Source organism: Pteronotus mesoamericanus, unplaced genomic scaffold (assembly GCF_021234165.1).
Source record: "Pteronotus mesoamericanus isolate MK-2021 breed Mesoamerican mustached bat unplaced genomic scaffold, CSHL_Meso_final contig_20, whole genome shotgun sequence".
NCBI lineage: Eukaryota > Metazoa > Chordata > Mammalia > Chiroptera > Mormoopidae > Pteronotus > Pteronotus mesoamericanus.
In genome coordinates, this window is record NW_026555085.1 from 19,086,569 (window position 1) to 19,105,862 (window position 19,294).

Sequence of the window (19,294 nt, forward strand, 5' to 3'; positions counted from 1 at the left end):
AATACATAGAAACACTTTAAGAGTAGGCCAAGCTTAGCTTGTTCTCTCCACCCAGATCCAGGACCCCTTTGCCTTTTAACATATCCTCCCAGGTTCCTTAGCCACAGTGCCCAGAATCTGAATACCAGAGACACTACTGATGTAACATTCCATCTGAGCTGCTTAGCAAAGGAGGGCAGGAGCTATGTGGGAGGCCAGTGGTGAATCCTAGACCAGTACTTCTCAACCTTGAATGCACATATGAACCACCCGAGGGGCTTTAACACGAGGATTCTGACTCAGAAGTTCTGGGGTTGAGCCTGAGATTCTGTATTTCTAACAAGATCCTAGGAGATGCCAGTCGAGAATCGCCTTTGGAGTAAAAAGATTTTGGACAACATTCCCTTGACCATTTTTCTTCTTCCACCTACTTTTTTTTTTCTTTTTCCTCATTGGACTTTGCCCTTTTCTGGAGCTGGGTGTTAAGATAGCCCATAACAGAAGAAACCAAATGTATGCTCAGAAAAGCAAACTGAATTTGATTTTGCCACTGGATCTCAAAAGCTCTTGTCTCAGACTCCTCAGTGGCTTGGGGTGGAGGGGGTTACTGAGAGCACACTTGGAGCCTGGGGCTATGTAGCCACCATGTTAGCAGTGTGGACATTGACTCAGGAATTTTGCAGTAAAGGAGGATGGAGTAACAGGGAACTCTCCCCAGCGATGATCATTTTGGGTTCCTCAAGTCTTCTGCTGCTGCCTGAGGTTAGGGAATGTATTCTGTTGTTCCTGGAGGAGAGAAAACCTCAGAGTGCTCTGTGGACCATGGAGACAGAAAGCTTCTGCTCCAGGAGCAAAACTGCTTTGGTGATTTTGCTACTAGCAGTTATCTTTGCTTTGTTCCCCAATAGTAATAATCATCCACTAACATTTAATGTGTTACTGTTACTATATTCTAATTCGTGTGTTGTGTTTGACTGTGTGTGCTAATCCTGAGGTCTGACATATGGAAGAGGGATTTGTTCTATCATCTACCCTCTTGGGTTAGAAGTTTCAGGCAGCAGGCAAATGATTTTTAGTGGTGCTTGGGGACTGAGTAACTCTGGTTCCTATTGTTGGTAGAAGTGTGCAGGAAAGGAAATGGCATTCTCAAACATTTTGAAAGAGCTTTAAAAATTTTTGTTTATATATTAAATCATGGATAAAACATCCATATATGTGTGTGTGCATATATGTGTGGTTTTAATTAATTGAATTGTTTCTTGGTGTGGATGATGTCAAAATTAGCACTGAGGTGTTAGCCAATGCTCCACAGGATGCTAATTTCATAAAAAATTAAAACAATCTATCATAAACATTTCCTGTATGATATTTGAAAGACAAAACGTTGAGAGGTAGTTGAAAGGACATCTTCAGAGCAGCTTTTTGAGTTGATTCAGTTGATGTAGGTATCAGGAAAGTTGTGCCATGTATCTCCAAATCCTGAGGAGTGCTTTGATATTCACTGTCTTTCATGCAGCTATCTTCTCTCACTGTCGTTAATATGTAATGTACTTTTTCCTCCAAAGGTGGTACCTGTGTAGTCAACCCCACAGACTTGTTTTGCTCTGTCCCTGGCCGTTTGTCCCTTCTCAGTTCTACTTCCAAATACAAAGTGACCATTGCTGAGGTGAAGAGGCGCCTCTCACCACCTGAATGCCTCAATGCTTCACTCTTGGGAGGCATTTTGAGGAGGTAAGATGTTGTTTTATGGCACCGTCAGTCTCCTAACTGTACTGATACCACTCTCCCCAATCCTCAGCCCTTAATCTTTTGTTCAATGTCGAATTCTCCAAGTGGTCAAGACTTCTCATCTTTTTCCTCAGAGTGTGACCCTTCAACACCTAGTTTTTATTTGTTTTTGGACAGAGCAAAGTCCAAGAATGGGGGCCGCTGTCTGAGAGAGAAGCTGGATCGGCTTGGTCTGAATTTGCCAGCAGGAAGACGGAAAGCAGCCAATGTTACCCTCCTCACTTCTTTAGTTGAAGGTATGTCTTTTCAGCTCTGCAAAGTAACCATGGAGGGTAAGCAATTCTTTGAAACTCAGGATTGTTAGAACATACTGTTTAATTTTTGTCTATACCAGAGATATTCAACCTTTTTCATCTCATGGCACACATAAACAAATTATGGCAATTCTGCAGCCTAGCCCAGACTGGTGTAGCTCAGTTGGTTGGTCATTGTCCCACAAAGCGGAAGGTCACTGGTTCAATTCCTGGTCAGGGCACATGCCTGGGTTGCAGGCTTGGTCCCTAGTCAGGGCATGTATGAGAGGCAACTGATCAATGTTTCTCTCTCACATCAATGTTTCTCTCCCTCTCTCCCTTCCTTCCCCTCTCTCTAAAAATAAATTTTAAAAATCTTTAAAAAATTCTGTGGCATACCAAAAATAAATTTTTTTTGCTGATCTGACAAAAAAATGTGTATAATTCTGATTCATTCACACCAGGTGGCAATTATTGTTTTAGCTGTTGTCATTTTCTTTTTTGACGACTGAAAGGAAAAGAGGTCAGCACCCTGATTAAATAGTCAGGTATTACATGCTTTAACAATTCTTATGACACACCATTTGAAGGTTGCTGGTCAATACTATTGAGCAAGATAGTTAACATTTACAGGTGAAATTTCCAATTAATATTAACAATTATTAAATTATGCTTAATATTGTATGAAGCTCAGATCATTCATAATATTATTTAATTTACTGATCTTGGCAATAAAGGGAAGAATACAACAATGGATGATTTAGGTACTTTAAAAAGTATACCCTAAATAACAGCAACAAAAATCAGCTGTACTATTGTCATTTTTTATTATTGTTTATTTTAGAATTCAGATAAATTTGACTTAAATCCCTATAATTCAATAAAACATGACCTACAGGATAAATATTGTAATAATCCTTTAGAGTTCACAGTTGTCTAGGAATGATAATGAGCCTGAAAACTCACTGTTTTAATCTAGTAGACATCTAAAGTACTGTGAAGTTCCATAGCTTTATGGATAGATAAGCTGAGTCACAGACAGGTCAACGTTAACCAAGGGGTAGAGACAGTGGTGAAAATATATTTCCAGAAGTTTTTTTTTTTTTCCATTGACCTTTTCCCTTTTGTTTCTTCTGTGAGGACTGAACTTTATATGTTCTTGTTCAATCTCCTTTTAGGAGGAGATATTATTGAAGATTCATTTTTAACTTTGTTGTGGAGCTTTTGAATGTCAAAGGAGAGTTCTTCTGTAACCCAGAATACTACTGTTTTAAATATGAACAAGGAGAATTTCTGCCAAGACTCACTTAAAAACTCCTGTGACACTCTTCTTGCACTGGTTACTCACCTGTCTATAAGGCACTATAGGAGGTGAAAAGTAAGCGAAACAAAAACAAATATCCCTCATTTTTCCAGATTATCAATATATAGGACTTACTATATAGCTTTGTAAAGTAGTGTGTTCTTGACATTTGTCTTGGAAAAATTGCTTTGGTGATTTTGTCATTAACAGTTATCTCTGCTTTGTTCCCTAATTGTAATAATGATAACAATCACAATATTAATATTATTAGCCACTAACATGTAATAAGTATTACTATCTTCTATGGTTGTGCTGTGTTTGCTTGTGTTGCTACTGTTGCTTCTGAGAGCTGACATATGGCAGAAGGAGTTGACCAGTCACCCATCCATAATGGGTTGGGAGAGACTGGGATGGGGGAGGGCAAAGGAGAAAAAATGACTAATGATCAATTCTAAAAGGAGACAGATTTCTGCTCAATTTAAGTGAAAACATCATTAAAATTATAGCTATTTAACAACAGAGCAAAACACTTGTTCAGAATATAACAAGAAACATATGGGTGATTTAAGAATCATGTGATTGGTGGAACCCGATTGTTTCTTACACCTAACTCTACAGTAGAATCAACTGAGAGATTTATTTAAAATGCCTGGGCCCCATCTCTTAACTAGTTGAAACCATTCTCTGGTGGTATGGCCCAGGCATTTATATCTTTGTAAGAGACCCCCAGTGACTCTGATATATAATGAGATTTAAGGATCATTAACCTAAATGGTTCTTGAGATCCTTTCCACTACATAGGATGGGTTGACTATGAATTCTTAAGAAATTTGTAACTGATGTAAAAAGTAAAGGCCTTAAGATTTTTCTCCATGGCGTCTGTGAATCTGTTGGCCAGTACAAACTGAAAATCCGTAAAAGGATATATCCACAATTCTTTTTATTGATTTTTATAGTAGCCAAAAGCACTGGAGTATCCTGTGTGGGAATCATCGATCAATGGTAACAGACCGGATGCAGGTTAAACATGTTAAATCCTAGAACGATCTCCTGCTCTTGCCATCCACTCTTTCAGCTGCCTCTCTATCACAGTGTCCCACTGGTGTTCTGTTTGTTTGGCCTTCAGAGGAGTCACAGAAGCCTTTGCTGATGAAAATCAAGATTTTATTCTTTCCAAATACAACTTCATTTAATCAGATGCTTCTGACGTCAACAAAATATTCATAATGTAAAGATATATCTTTTACTGTTGAATTCCAGACACTTTGATGGAACTGAGGAAAAGAGATTTATGGACAAAGGATTCTTTCCCATCCCTCAGCTACCCACATATTACATTATGATCCTCAGACACATGCTGTCTTACACACACACTCACATTTTGTTTCATGACTCTGCTATGTTTCCTGATATTTTAATTCTATTCCATACTTTTTGCATTTTTTTAAATGCTGATTATATACCCACTAAATTTATTTACAGACTCTCTGTCAAGTCATGGGTCATGACCCAGTTTAAAAAAACTACAAATCGTCTAAGAACATGAGGAGAACTTAACATATCATGAACAGGGACATTCCATCTGAATTAAAATAAGCTTTATTGTAACCCCAGGATGACAAGAAGAGCAGTTTCATTGTTTAGGACTCTTCTCTCTATTTATATTCCCACATTTCAATTGGGTTAGGGGTGACAACAAGATGCCATGTACTCATTAGGCTCAGAGTCTTCAGAGTCCGATAGGGGCTGCCCGATGTAAAGAGAATAACAGTGACCCAACTCTCATTTATCATTCAATATTTAATGAATATCTCATTCAATGTTGGGATATTGAAACAGTTGATGCTTCTCTTCAGCACTTTCATTACCTTGATTCTTTCTGTGTTAACATGGGTCTGATTCAGTTATTTCAGGTTTGTTTGCTTGTACAGTTTTGGGTGGTAAATTAAAACTTCACCATGTCTATCAGTTGGTAGGAGTGTAAGACTCTGAATTAATAATATCAATGGGTAATAGTTTTCCTCCTCTATTGACATTTTTGCAAAAGGCAGCAACATTTTAGATTAAATGTTTTTTAGAAATTCTAATACTAGAGTTTCAGTCATCAAAAATGGTCCATCAGCTTTTTATAAACCTATATTTTGTGGAAAAGAATACTTATTTTTTCCCACCATTTTAAAATTGATATTGCCCCCCTTTTTCTATGCATTTTAATCACCATTACCATTTTAACCACGATTACCTTCTCTTAAATGTTTTTTAAAAGTGTTGATTAAAACATTTAACCGTGGCTGGTGTGGCTCAGTGGATTGAGCATTGGCCTGCAAACTGAAAGGTCCCTGGTTTGATTCCCAGTCAGGGTACACGCCTGGGTCGCAGGCCAGTTCCCCAGTTAGGGGTGTGCAAGAGGGAGCTGATATTTCTCTCACTCTCTTTCTCCCTCCCTACCTCTCTCCTTAAAAAATAAATAAAATCTATTTTTAAAAAAGAAACTTGTATAGAGTAGTCTAGCTATGACTAGATAGTTCTTTTCTCAAACATTGTGATGGCTCAATACATTGCTTGGATTTAACTACACTTCCCTCCTCATTTGGTATATAATTGAGCACAAGATAGATAACATCTGATTGGCCTTTTCTTCATAGGCCAGACTTAAAAATAAATTGCATGAAGGTCAACCTTCTGTGACTTTATAGTACTTGTCTTTGCCCTTTTCTGAAGATGATTTGAATGCATCTTTGCCATTGTTGCAATTTTGATAGAAATCCCACAGAAAGATTACTGTGTGGGGACTATGCCAGCTCTCCATGCAGATTTAACCTTTGTAAAGATCCTATCCTTGAACAGTAAGGTACATTACTATAGGAATTAAAATTAGCAAATGAACATGTGTTTTTCAAAAACTACTTGTCACTAACATAACAGTAGTTTCATGATCATTTTCTTATATTTCAATGCTTGCTTTGGGTTTTCAGTCATTTTGGTTTTTTTATTATTTTATAATCTTTTCCCCTGTATTTATTTCTCTCTTTTTTTGGACTAAATCACAGTTTATTCAAATGTAAATGGGAAAATTAAAATAGGAAATAATGTCGTTTACAGATTGATTTTGAATTATTTAAATTTTTGTTGAATTTATTGGGATGACATTGGTTAATAGAATTATATAGGTTTCAGGTGTATAATTCTATTATCCATCATCTGTATATTGTATTGTGTGTTCACCACCCCTGTATTTCTTTTAAATGGAGTCACTCAACTAATAGCTCCCTTCTAGAATTGTTATCAAATCAACATATCAGAATCATTATTTTAGGGGTCATTTTAGGGACTTATAAGAGAGGGCTACTCAGTGTCAATTTATAACATATTTAAATAATTCCCAACATTTCTGTTACAAATATCATTGCACCTGGTAACCAATGGGATGAAGAACACAAGGCTATCTTTTATTTCACCTGAAAATTAAGGCCCATATTTAGAGTGGGGGATATTTTTGTTCATGTAACGTAGATATATTTGACCAGACATTAGATATGAGTGTTTGAACCTAGAGTATCCTGAATGTAATACAAGATTATACCCCCTTTTTACCCACATCTTCATTTAATGGGGGTCTAAATATATACATAATGGTTAATACCATTTCTTGTACCCCTACCTTTTCATAAGCCTGCAGTTCTTTTCATTTCTTTTTGTTCATCACATTGCTATGACTTCTTTATCCATTCTTGTCTTTATAACATCTGAGAGATGTCACTCTCTGGAAAATACAGTGGATTAAAGTTGTTTAACCCAATGCACTGATCTTTCTGAGATCTTGGGATAACCCCAGACCCTTTCAGAGTGGAAAAAGTTCTGCTTTAGAAAACATTCAAAGAATTTGATTAATATTATTCTTCTAGTTCTAATACTCTTGCTTTATTTTTATTAATGAATTGGCAAGTTCTGCAGCTTCTGCCTTGTATTTTACTCCAGAATAATGTTTGTAAAGATGGGGAAATCAATTATGTAGTCATTTCTACCCACCTCATTTGAAAAGGGTGTTGCCAGGTGACGTGGGGGTTTATTCATTTGAGAGTGGGTGCATTCCTGGGACAGTTCTGCTGAATTTGCAAAAGCTCATTCAACACTGTCAAGCAACACCAGGAGTTCTGAAAGCACAGTTTAAGTCCTTAAACACAAATGCCTTGGCTTGCAGTTTGCCATGACTAGGTGGTCAAATTCTGTTTACATACATTTTTAAAGAATGGTGTGGGGCAGCAAAGGGTGAAATATACATCAGCCAAAGAATGAGACTGTTTACAAATATTGTGTATGATCCCCATTCACTCTCTTCATGTTTAAACCCTTTGTCAGTGCTGCTTCCTTTTTTAGTTTCAAAAGTGTAAGCTCCCAGATTCTACCCTGTCCTTCTTACCTCATGTGAGCTACTTGAAAAATTTATTAGCCCTTGGCCTGGCATTCTTCCCCAACCTAATATTATCATTTTTGAAATTCTGTCTGACTTTGAGCTAGTTACTTACTCCTGACTGAGCTTCATTTTCTTAATTTACAATAAGGATTATAATCTCTGTAATGGTTAGGATAATGGAAGCTGTTATAAGAGCAAGTTCCCAAATTTTCAGTCTCTTAACACAACAGAAGCTTAGTTCTCACTCATCGCAGTCCAATGTGATGTCCCTCATTGGAGGACTTCCTTCTTCACATAGTCACATTCAGAGACCCAGAGTCCTCCCATCTGTAGTTCTGCCTTCCTCTAGGCCCTATTCCTTCAGCTCATGTCAAGGAAAGACATGATGGTGAAAGTACACAGCTTCTTACACACTTGGCCAGGAAGTGAGCTAAATTACTACTGTTCACATTCCTTAAGAACTAGTCCCATGAGTATACTAGAAAATGTGGTCTCTAGCTGGGCAGTCTTCTCAGCAACAACTCTAAGTATATGAGAAAAGGACAGATCTTTGATGGTCTAGTACCTATCTCTGCCTTACATGTGCTAATATGTTTCTGTGCTAACATGTGGCACAGGAGCACTTAATAAAGATTCACTGCTGTCTTCTACCTCCTTTCTTTTGAAACAACATTATTTAATAACAAAATTTACTCAGAGTCATAAAACTTTAGCTCTGTAGGGAAATGAAAGATTGAGTAGTCTGTGGCCATAGTAGTTAAGAGTGTGCTTCTTGAGTAAAATAACCTTGTTTGAACATATTTCCATCACTTGCTAGTTATGTGCTATAGTGAAATACATATAACCTCTGTGAGCATCAGAGTCTTTATCTATTAAATGGTGTTAATAATAGTTAATAATCTATTAAACAGTGTTAATAATGGTGTTAATAATGTTGGTGAGAGAGTTAAATCAGAATGTTTGTAAAGCACTTAACGTGGTACTCAACACTAACTTGTTTCTTGATAAATTTTAGTTACCTTTATTTTTGATTGAGTAAACTAAGATGCAGTGAGATGAACTGTTCCCCAAAGGATCATAATATTGGGAGTTGTCGCCGTGGCCAATGTGGCTCAGTTGGTTGGGCGTCATCCCACAAACCGAAAGGTTGTAGGTTTGATTCCCAACTCAGGGCACATGCCTAGATTGCAGATTTGGTGCTCCATCAGGATGTGTACAAAAGGCAACCAAATGATGTTTCTCTTTCTTATTGATGTTTTTTTCTCTCTCTTTTTCCCTCCCTTCCCCTGTCTCTAAAATCCAAAAGCATGTCCTTGGGTGAGGCTTAAAAAAAAATTTGGGAATGACAAGGATAAGAACCCAGATATTCTGGTTTGCAGGATCACCATGTACATTCTACTCAAATTTGCATTTTTGGCATGGATTATGCCAAAGTTGCATTGCTGAACTACTCTGAATTTAAAAAAGGTATAAGTGTGGGTTATAAAGAAGTTATAAATTTGTGACCCTGTTTTTCACTGGGGATTGGCCCTCCCTGATGCTAGGAATCCTGGGCAAGTTTCTTGAGCTTACTTACATCCTCTAGTACATATTTTTATTTAAAATCCTGATGGACTCTCTGCCACTGATTAATCGCCCTAAGTTAGGATGACATTGCATCTTAGTTCATCCTACTTCTCCAGAATAATTAGCAATAGTGCCGCTTGTACTTTCAATGGGATGTCCATTTAGTCAGTCAGTCAGTCAGTCAGTCACTTATAAGATTACCCTACAATCCTTTTTGTTTCCAGTCCACCCAAACCAACCAAAGGTAGGAGAAAGGAATGCTATCACTTGGCGTTATTTCTCCTTTTTCTTTAATACAGAGCCTATGCAATTGCATTTCCAGGAAACAAGGGAAAAGAATTTGGCAATGAATTCTTTCCTATAGAAGAGGTAATAGCAAGTAGAGGTATATCAGGCTTGCTTGATATGTGATTCATCCATGGCTTTTTACTTTAGGAAGATGTATTGTTTACCGCTTGAGACTTGTAGGATTAAAACACCAACATCCTTTTGCCAAGTATTTATGGTAATACAGGCAAAGGGCATGCTCAGCATTGATTGCTCTTCTCATTGGACTGAGGACAAAGCTGGTAGTCTCATTGCCTTTACATGGGTACCACAGTCAGTGCTTGTGGACTGTGGAGCTTAAGGCTAGCTTTCAGGGACTCATGGCAGTTATAAGTCTGAAAGGACTGTCATCCCAAAATAACTCTTCCACTGGCCATTCCAGACAACACATTCCCACAATATCCTTTCTTTGGGAAAAAGATTTTCAGCTTTCTTCTAAAACTTTATGTAATATAAAAGGGTAATAAATTGGCTCTTTGTCATAATAACTCTAGTGCTTATTTTGTCGGACAATCACCTGCAACAGCCCAATAACAAGGGGACCCTGTTGTTCTCTTTTGCACACAAATGCTCTAGCATAGAATTGCCAGTGGAATTGGGCTGATTAATGTAAATGCTAGTAGAGCCTGTGTTGGTCATTCATCCAACCAACTGAGCCACTCAGAAAATGGCTTTTTTTATTTTCAGACCAATAGGTATTGTCTCATCTGTAAATATTCTAAGTCATGGAATAATTTCTATCTGAGAGACTCTGCTTTGATAATTGGAATGAGAGAAGAATTAGATATTTTATCTAATATTTAAAACAGTATTTATGAGAATTTTCAATAATTGGTCTCAATGAAACAGAGATTGTATTATACAATATTGTGGACAAAATAGACACCTTCTTAGAAGACATCTTAAATAATTTGCTTACTTTCTAAAGTTACTTGCATCTATTAAGGGGGGGAGGGCATGGGTAGGGCAGGGGAAAGTGGTGGTGGGTAAATGGAAACAAATGTATTTGAAAAATTAAAAAAGAAGAAATAAAGAAATTTTAGAAAATTTGTCAAAAAAAAAGTTACCTGCATCTATGATTTCCTTCATTTATAGGGGGGAAACGTTGAGGCAGAGGAAATAGGATACTACGCATATGATTCTTTGTCTGCCTGCGTGCTTGGAGCGTCCTTAAATTCCTGCTTCTATTCGTAGTGACTGTGGCAAAAAAAAAACAACCCAAATGTGTTGAAGGCCATTTGGTTTATGCTGCCCTTGTTCCCTTTGGTCTGCTCATTCTACACTGTTGTAAATCGTAATGCCCACTTCAAGGCATGTCTCTACATTATTTTACTTGTGATATTGTTTTCTTTTTTTCTATTATTACCTTTTGAACTTTATGCCTCAACTAATACACTTTCAAACACTTAGTTCTGCTTCTTTCTGATATTTACATTTATCAAAATTCATAGGTACTTTAATAAAATTGTAGACTGTAATTGTTGTTATTGATATTTAACTCCTACTGAATCGCAGTGGGTATTTTGGAATTTCTCATGTTTTAATTTACAACGGACATTTGAGTTTAGAATTAAATCTAAGAATGGGGTCAGAGCATAATTTTGCTTTTGAAATCATATAATTTTAAATAGGTAATTTATACAAATGGTAAAAAAATTTAATTGTTACAAAAGAACATGTAGTGAAATACCTCCCTTTCTCTCTTTGTTCCTCAATCATTCATTTCATCTCCTGTAGGAAAACAAATGTCATTCATTTCTCCATTTCCTTCCAAACATCTATGTGTATATACCTGGGTTTCTTACTCTATACTTTCTGCATGTTGAGTTTTTTTTCACTTATATTAGTGTTTTTATTCAGTGATTACAAATTGTTCATTCTTTAAAATAATCATGGTATTCCATTGTTTCAGCGCATTATAATTTTTTTAATCAGTCCTCTACTGAATATCATATAAGTGTTTTCAGTCTTCAGCTATTAAACATAGTTCTGTACAATGAGTAACCTCACACTTAAACATATATGATTCTGCAGATATACAAGCACATCTATTTAGTAAATTCTTACGAATGTGTTGCAGGGTACGCAGATATTTACATCTGTAATTTTAGAAGATTATGGGAAGATTGTTCTCCATAGTGCTTGTAAATTTATAATCCCATCAGCAATGGGGGTAAAAAGCATTGATATGATAGTACTTCCCTGTGCTATAGTCCAGTCAGGGTATTATTAACATTTTGATCTTGGATGATTTCATTAGGAAAAAAAGGCTACCTTTATTATAAAGGAGGTTGAATTAATTCTTAGGAAAATTTTATGAGCTTTTCTGTATATTCATTTACTTTGTTCTTATGGGGTAATTTTGTATATTTTCCTTATTGATTTATAAGTACTCATTATATATCAGAAAGGTTGGCTGGATGTCTCTGATATGAGTTGCAAAATTTCTCCAGCACTTTATTTTAGTTTTTCTGTTTGCTGTTTAGAGTTTTTTGTTTGTTTGCCTATTTGTTCAGGTCTAAGTCCTACAGAACATTTTGATATTAATATAATCATATTTCTCATATATTTTACTTCACGGCTTTTAGCTTTTATTACAACACTTTAAAAGACATTTTTATTACATGATTACAAAATATTTACCCCATTATCTTCTCATTATATCGTGGTTCTATTTTTATGTTTAAACCTTTGATTTATTCATTTGGACTTTGCTTGTTGTTCACTTTTATTTTTTTCCATATGTCTACCCAGTTGTCCCAACCTTTTATTAATATTTCACCTCTTCCCTACTAGTGGGAAAAGCAAGCTTAGTCTTACATGAAAATTCCCTATATAAATGTACTTTTTCAATAGACTAATGATTTTGTTTCCCCAATAATGCTGCCTCTACTTCTACCACCACATTTTCTTTCTTGTTTCTAGAGTTTATACTATATCAGTCAAATAAGGCAGAACTTCTCATTCAAGAGCCTAGATAGAGGCCTTTGCAGTTTAATATTAACTCTATAATGACTTCTATCCCTTTGTACAAGCCACAGTATCGTATTTGGGAAAGAAGTATAGTCAATACATGCATAATGCTTTCCCTCCACCTTAGAACAGTGGTTCTCACCACTGGCCTGTGATTACTGCAGGAGCTTTCAAAACATGCAGATGCCCTGACTCCAGAGCTCTGTTGATATGGTGTAGGACCCAGACTTTTTTTTTAAATCAACTCTCAGGTATGGAAGTAGCAAGGGTTGAACAACATTACCTTCAACTATAGTTTGTTAAGGGGTTCTGCTGATCTGCCAATATACTCTCTTTCTCTGGGTTTGCTATATATTTTGACCTTTATAGCAATTCTCTTTTGCTCTAGATTTTCACTGTATATTTTGGGAAGGGTGTCTCAAAAGATTATTATTGAAAGCTTTTTTTATTTAACAAGTGTTTACTGAGTACCTATTATGAATTAGGTGCTAGTACAGAGGTATAGAGTATAGAAAGGAGAACAAAACTATCACTTTAAATAACAAGTGTTGGCATTTAAACAAAATCATCATTTAGCTAGGTAAACCACTGCATAATAAGGCACCTATCTATATCACAGATTGTATGATATACAGTGTTGTAGAGTACATTTTTTCAACATAGGTTGAGAAATCTATAACAGATATATTAACTTTGCCCTGCAGCCCTAGGGCTTATTGTAGCTGCATATCATAATTCATTTAGTGTAATATCCAGGTTTGAAAATATTCTAAATTTGCTTTCCAATGGGTACTTTTTTGGAATAATCCCGAAGATAGACCTAAATGTGCTCTTGCACAGTACATGAAAATAAGACTGAAATTATAAATATGTGACTGGAATTTAACATATACGAATTGTTGCTTTTATTTAATAACATTGGGTAGTGCAATACTAAGTTAAACCTAAGTTGCTTTTTTTTAAGAAGATTTTATTTATTTATTTTTAGACAGAGGGCAAGGGAGGAAGAGAAGGAAACACCAACATGTGGTTGCCTCTTCTGCGCCCTCTACTGGGGACCTGGCCCACAACCTAGGCATGTGCCCTGACTGGAAATCAAACCAGTGACCCTTTGGTTCCCGAGCCGGCACTCAGTCCACTGAGCCACATGAGCCAAGGCTAAATTGCTTTTTTTAAAAATCCTCATCTGAGGATATGCTTATTGATTTTAGAGAGAGAGGAAAGGAGGGGGAAAAGGAGAGAGGGAAAGAGAGGGAGGAAGAAAGAGAATCGGTTGACTCCCATATGTGCCCTGACCAGGGATTGAACTCTAAAATTTTTGGTGTATAGGACAGCACTCCAACCAACTGAGCCACTCAGCCAGGGCCCTAAACTGTTTTTAAGGCAATATGTATAGTGACAGTTGGTAAGAGTTATCTAATGAATAACAGTGTGGAAATGTCATTTAGTACAAATTAGTACTATAATATAGTTTTATTAGAACAATAAAACAATATTGATATTTAGTTGTCTAAAGTACTTTTCCCGCTACAGTACAATAATTTTAAAAGAAGGAAAAATGCTTGGCCTTGGCTGGCTAGCTTAGTTGGTGAGAGCATCGTACCCATATACCAAAGTTGCACGTTCAATACCTGGTCAGGGCACATAAAAGAGTCAACCAATGGTAAGTGGAACAGCAGATCGATGTCTCTCTCTCTCTCTTTCTCTCTCTCAAATAAATCCATAAATTTAAAAAATTAAAAAATAAAGAAATTAAAAAGCCTTGATGACCATATAAAAAGTTGAAAAGCAGATGTATTTGTTTTTACTTAAAAATAAATTTTGATTTGCTTCAGATAAAATAATGTGGGAACCCAGAATTTCAGTAAAATGAGCAATCAGCTTCCCTCAGAAAACATTTTTCCATTAACTTTCTATTTCTGGGATGCATCAATTATTGCCATTTAGATTTTTCCTAATTTTTTTCCTTAGTTTTACACTTTTTGCATCTGAGTGTGAAAAATGAATGCCCTGAAACCAGGGAGCAAATTGTCTTTTTATGTTCTTTCATATTCTATAATTTCACTTGTGCTGGCATTTTGAGAGAGTTAATACATGTCATCAAATGATGCTGTTACTATTGAAAAGTTAAATAGCTCTTAGTGGTTTCTGCTTTTTTAGAAGTAGGGGGGTAACACTACTTGGCACACAGAGCCTAAAGCCTTGCTCTTAGAATACTCCTGTCCAAGCAGTACCGCTAGCCCCCAAAAATCTGTGTATCCTACTTCTAAAAGATTCTTGAAATGACATGAAATACAGTGGATGTGCTTGCTAAGGATAGTATGCTGTTCAGTTGTGTAAAAAAAGAGGGGCTGGGGGACTGGTTTGTCAAGTGGCAGAATGCACTGAAATAAACAAATCACTTAAATATGTTCTGAAACAAACAAACAAACAAAAACGAACAAACAAAATGAAGAACCAGGGCCTCCCACTTCGTCTCACATAGAGATAGGGGGCGGGGGGCGCCCCGCTGTATTTGCTGTATGGGAAGAGAAGGGAAAATGTTTTAGGCCCTTCATGGCTTACCCTTTTCACCACAGGTTACTGCACCTGCTTGTTCCTGTGGGCATTTTGACCCAGCACAGAGACAGAGATACTCACAGATCTTGATTTCCATAAATCAGTCCAATCCCCTTCCAAAGACTTCATTTGCTTTTCTGATCTTTACATTTCTATTTTTTAAACCTGTTGACTCTAAGATAACTGCTTTACAGGATTTAACTATGGATTTGTCATTGTTACTGAATATCGTATGTATTTCAATTCATGGATCCATTTATTCTTTCATTCTTGGGTCCTCATAGACAAAGCTTTCGTGGCATGATGCACACATTTTAACTACATATCAGAATGTCTTCACTTGCCACTTCTTTTGATGTAGCATTGCTATACATCCAGTAACAATGTTACATCGCATGCAGGAGAAAGCAGTAAACAGAACTAGGGAAGGAAGGGTCTGGTTGTCAGTGTAAATGTAAATAGCAGCTGTTCCATTCAAACTGTTTTTAAAACGACCACGCAGTTGAGCTTTGCATAAAATGGGCCAAATCCGCAAGAATCAGGTTTTAGCACCAAATTTAAGAGGCATGTTGCTATCCTCCTGTTTGCTCTGTTTCACTTTCCACTATTGCACAAACAGTAGGGAAAATAAATAAATAAATACATACATACATACACACACATACATACACACACATACAGGGTCTGGCACAAATAATACCCCTTTTTATTACAAAATCATAAGCAGGTAATTCTGTACCATAGCAATATCACAGCCAAGCATACCGTATGACATTTTAGGTGGAACGTTCAAATTAAAACTATAAATTATTATACCCGTATTATTACCCTACCACCCATACTCCAGCAAGACTTACTTCTGCTGGACCCTGTATATAATGGTCTCAGTCAAAATGTTATTTAAATATCTATTTCTGTGTGAATATTGTAAAATACAGATATATCAATATACATAATGGCCTGCTGTACAAAGATGACACTGAATGGTGTTACTATGTCAGTTGCAAGATACTTATGAGTTAAGGTCACATGAGCTTATCCTGTGATTAGGTGCTGTGGCCTCTATTCGATAGATACTTTTTACCTCAAATATGAAACTTTTAAAATTATCTCCATGTCGTCATTTTTCAAGCAACAGATCAACCTATACAACAGTACAATGTCCTTTTAAAAACTATATCTGTGCCATTTTTTTGCCAAATATGCACACCTTTCCCCACTAATTGGTTAGGGTAATAAACTGAGGGTATTAAGCACTTTACAAATTCGCTTGTACATTGCACCTTTACTCAAAGCTGTGGCCCTTTAATAACTAGCTCTACCCAGACTAATAATTATAGACACCATTTCCATTTAGTTATGTCACATTTTTATTTAAAGTGGAAGAAAAACAATGATGTTTTCTACCACATGAATATAAAAATCTTAACTAAAGACCTGCAGCGGCGCTGAAATAGTGTACGGGGGCAGGGGCGGCAGGAGGATCACGACGGGCTAGTTCGCCGAACATTATCTGAGCGAATACGTTTACCTCACTGTAATCTTCATATATTAAACTAGACTCTTTCAAGACCTAGAATACAACTTCTTACATTTCAGGAATTAAAAAAAAAAGCTGTCAAAGGCTCAGTGAAGGGATTAAAAAAATGAATGACAATATTATTTTCTATTTGTACCATAAATAAAAATTAAACACACTTTCATAAATACAAGAGTCTAATTTTAATTCTTGTTCAATATTTGTACATATTATAACTTCAAATCAGTATATTAATTAATATCTTCATATAAATGTACTTTTCTGTCAAATAAACAAGGTCAATGACCCCACCAGTTCCTATGTACTCAGTAGGTGTAAATCATACAAATAAACCATCATTAAAGAGTTTTAGGTCTTGTTCCTTCTTCAGAGAAAAATTTTGAGAAAAAGTTTTTAGGGAAAAAGCTATAAACAAATATTAAACCTATTTAATTACATAATGCTGAAGTCTTTACGGAGATATATATGAGGTTTATAAGTTACTCTGAAATGCATCATAAATACTATCAATTGATGGATGAGTAGAGGTAAAGGAAGATGAATGGATATGTGATAAGGCAAATTTAGTATAACATTAAGGGTGAACATAATAGGAATTCACTGTCAAAGTCTTTCAAGTTTGCTATATGTTTGAAATATTTTATAATTAAAATGTTTGAAAAAATTCCTTATGAAATTATGTACCTTTATTGTCCCTTAGGGTTTTTAATGGTAAAGACTAGGTATCCAAAAATAATTTAAGATAAAATTACTTTTAAGATTATAGTTCCTCAGTTCTATATTATCCTAAATTGTTTTCCTATTTTTTATTATTGGCAATTTTCTTTATTCTTTTTTTTATAAATATGAGTTTCTCAACCTGAATATTAACTAGCCTATTTTGTATATTTATTTTGTACAACTATAAACTTTTCCTCCTCTTTAGTAATATTAACCATTTTTATTTCTTCCTGGTATTAAATCATCCTCTACTCTATTATTCTGTGAGTGAAAAGCAGGATCAAATCCATTACATCTTCATCTGTTATTTTGGCTAAAAACCAAACAAACATTATATGATTTAGTCATCAAATCTGACTTCTTACATTTTTTTCATGACAAAATTTCATTGTCCTTGTGCCTGTAGGATCACCCCTCTTTAATTAACACCTTCTCCTCCTTTGAACTTATGTGAAACATTTTATCTCTAACACTCACTTGGTACTTGTAATGCAATAGCTTACATTATATAGAGTGTCAACATATGTGAGTAAACATGTACCAATTATAGATAATGCTTCTATCAGTGCAATATAAATTATAAAGTGCTACGAAGGTGTTTTTGTGTTTGTTGTTATTGCAGCTACTAGTATTGGTACGATTGTCACCTCCCTAGAAACGGGGATGATCTTTGGTGCGCTTTTATATCCCCCATTACTCCTACCTGGCCTTAAACCTTGAACAAAGTAGGTGTTCTATATATATGTAGTGAAAGCTTGCTTTTTACATTTTTTAATGGTTGAGTAAGAGTTGCCTTAATTGAGCGTTAAAAATACTGATGTTTTCCAGATCAAAACCCATCACCAAATCTTTACCAATAAACCATTTTTACCTCATTCCTTAAAAATTCACTTGGGTTTAAGATTGTGAAAGAACCAAAGTTATTGTACCTACAAAGCATCATATGTTGTATATACTTAAGAAGCATTGTACCTAGTGCTAAAAAGTACTGAAGTTTACCATGAAGCCTGATAATGCTCCTACTATAATTATGTAATATTCTGTTTAGCAATGTAATGATATGGAATTGGTTTAACTCACTTAGCTCACTTTCCAAAGTGTTCCAACTTCTTTGAAAAATTATTTGGACCCTTTGCCAATATTTTGATATGCTTCATGGAAAAGATACCAGAATATTCCAGATATAGTGAGAATAGGCTGTAGGTTGAACAGCAGCAAAATGACATACCCATGGAGTTCCTTCCAAAGGCAGTAATGTGTACAGTCTCACATGTCCGTCTGGCCTAATGGCCAAAGCCTCAAGTGGAGTCAAAACTCCTAGACTGCGGTTCTGGGTTTCCCCCTCAATTTTCCACATACCCCTCCTCAGAAGTAGCTTCTGGTTCTCAGTTTCTCCTCATCCTACCCCATTCCACCCATAAAGTCCTCCCCTTGTATTGTTTAGAATGAATAGGACAAACGATCCATCTGACCACAGCCAGGAGTGAGGCTTGAAAATGTAAGGTGTTACTCTCATTCCTGAGAAACTGACTTTTATTGTCTGCCAACAGGGGAGGCTTTACACTTGGCTCGGGACTTTGGCTACACTTGTGAAACAGAGTTTCCTGCCAAAGCTGTAGGAGAACATCTTGCCAGACAACACATGGAACAGAAAGAACAAACAGCAAGAAAAAAGATGATCCTAGCAACCAAGTAAGCCAAATGGGGAAGCCTCTATATGCCTTTATCTTCAGTGTTTCCATTTTCGTTGATGAGGGAAACCATCAGAAAGCACCAGTTCTCTAAAACAAGGTTGGGAGATGAGGGTCGGTTCTCACGTATCAGCAGCGAGATGCATTAAACCAGGAGCCTCCACATCCTTCTGGTGCCCAGAGCAGGATTTGCAAAGTGCC

The 19,294-nt window shown here is 36.1% G+C and overlaps 1 protein-coding gene across 1 annotated transcript in view; it reads left to right on the top strand.

Annotated features, from left to right (window-relative positions):
* TFAP2D (transcription factor AP-2 delta) overlaps positions 1 to 19,294 on the top strand; it is a 52,840-nt gene that overhangs the window by 13,447 nt on the left and 20,099 nt on the right. Inside the window, exons 4-6 of the mRNA XM_054568806.1 lie at positions 1,545 to 1,710; positions 1,885 to 2,003; positions 18,953 to 19,094. Coding sequence (XP_054424781.1) covers positions 1,545 to 1,710; positions 1,885 to 2,003; positions 18,953 to 19,094 — 427 coding nt within the window. The remainder of the gene's footprint in view (positions 1 to 1,544; positions 1,711 to 1,884; positions 2,004 to 18,952; positions 19,095 to 19,294) is intronic.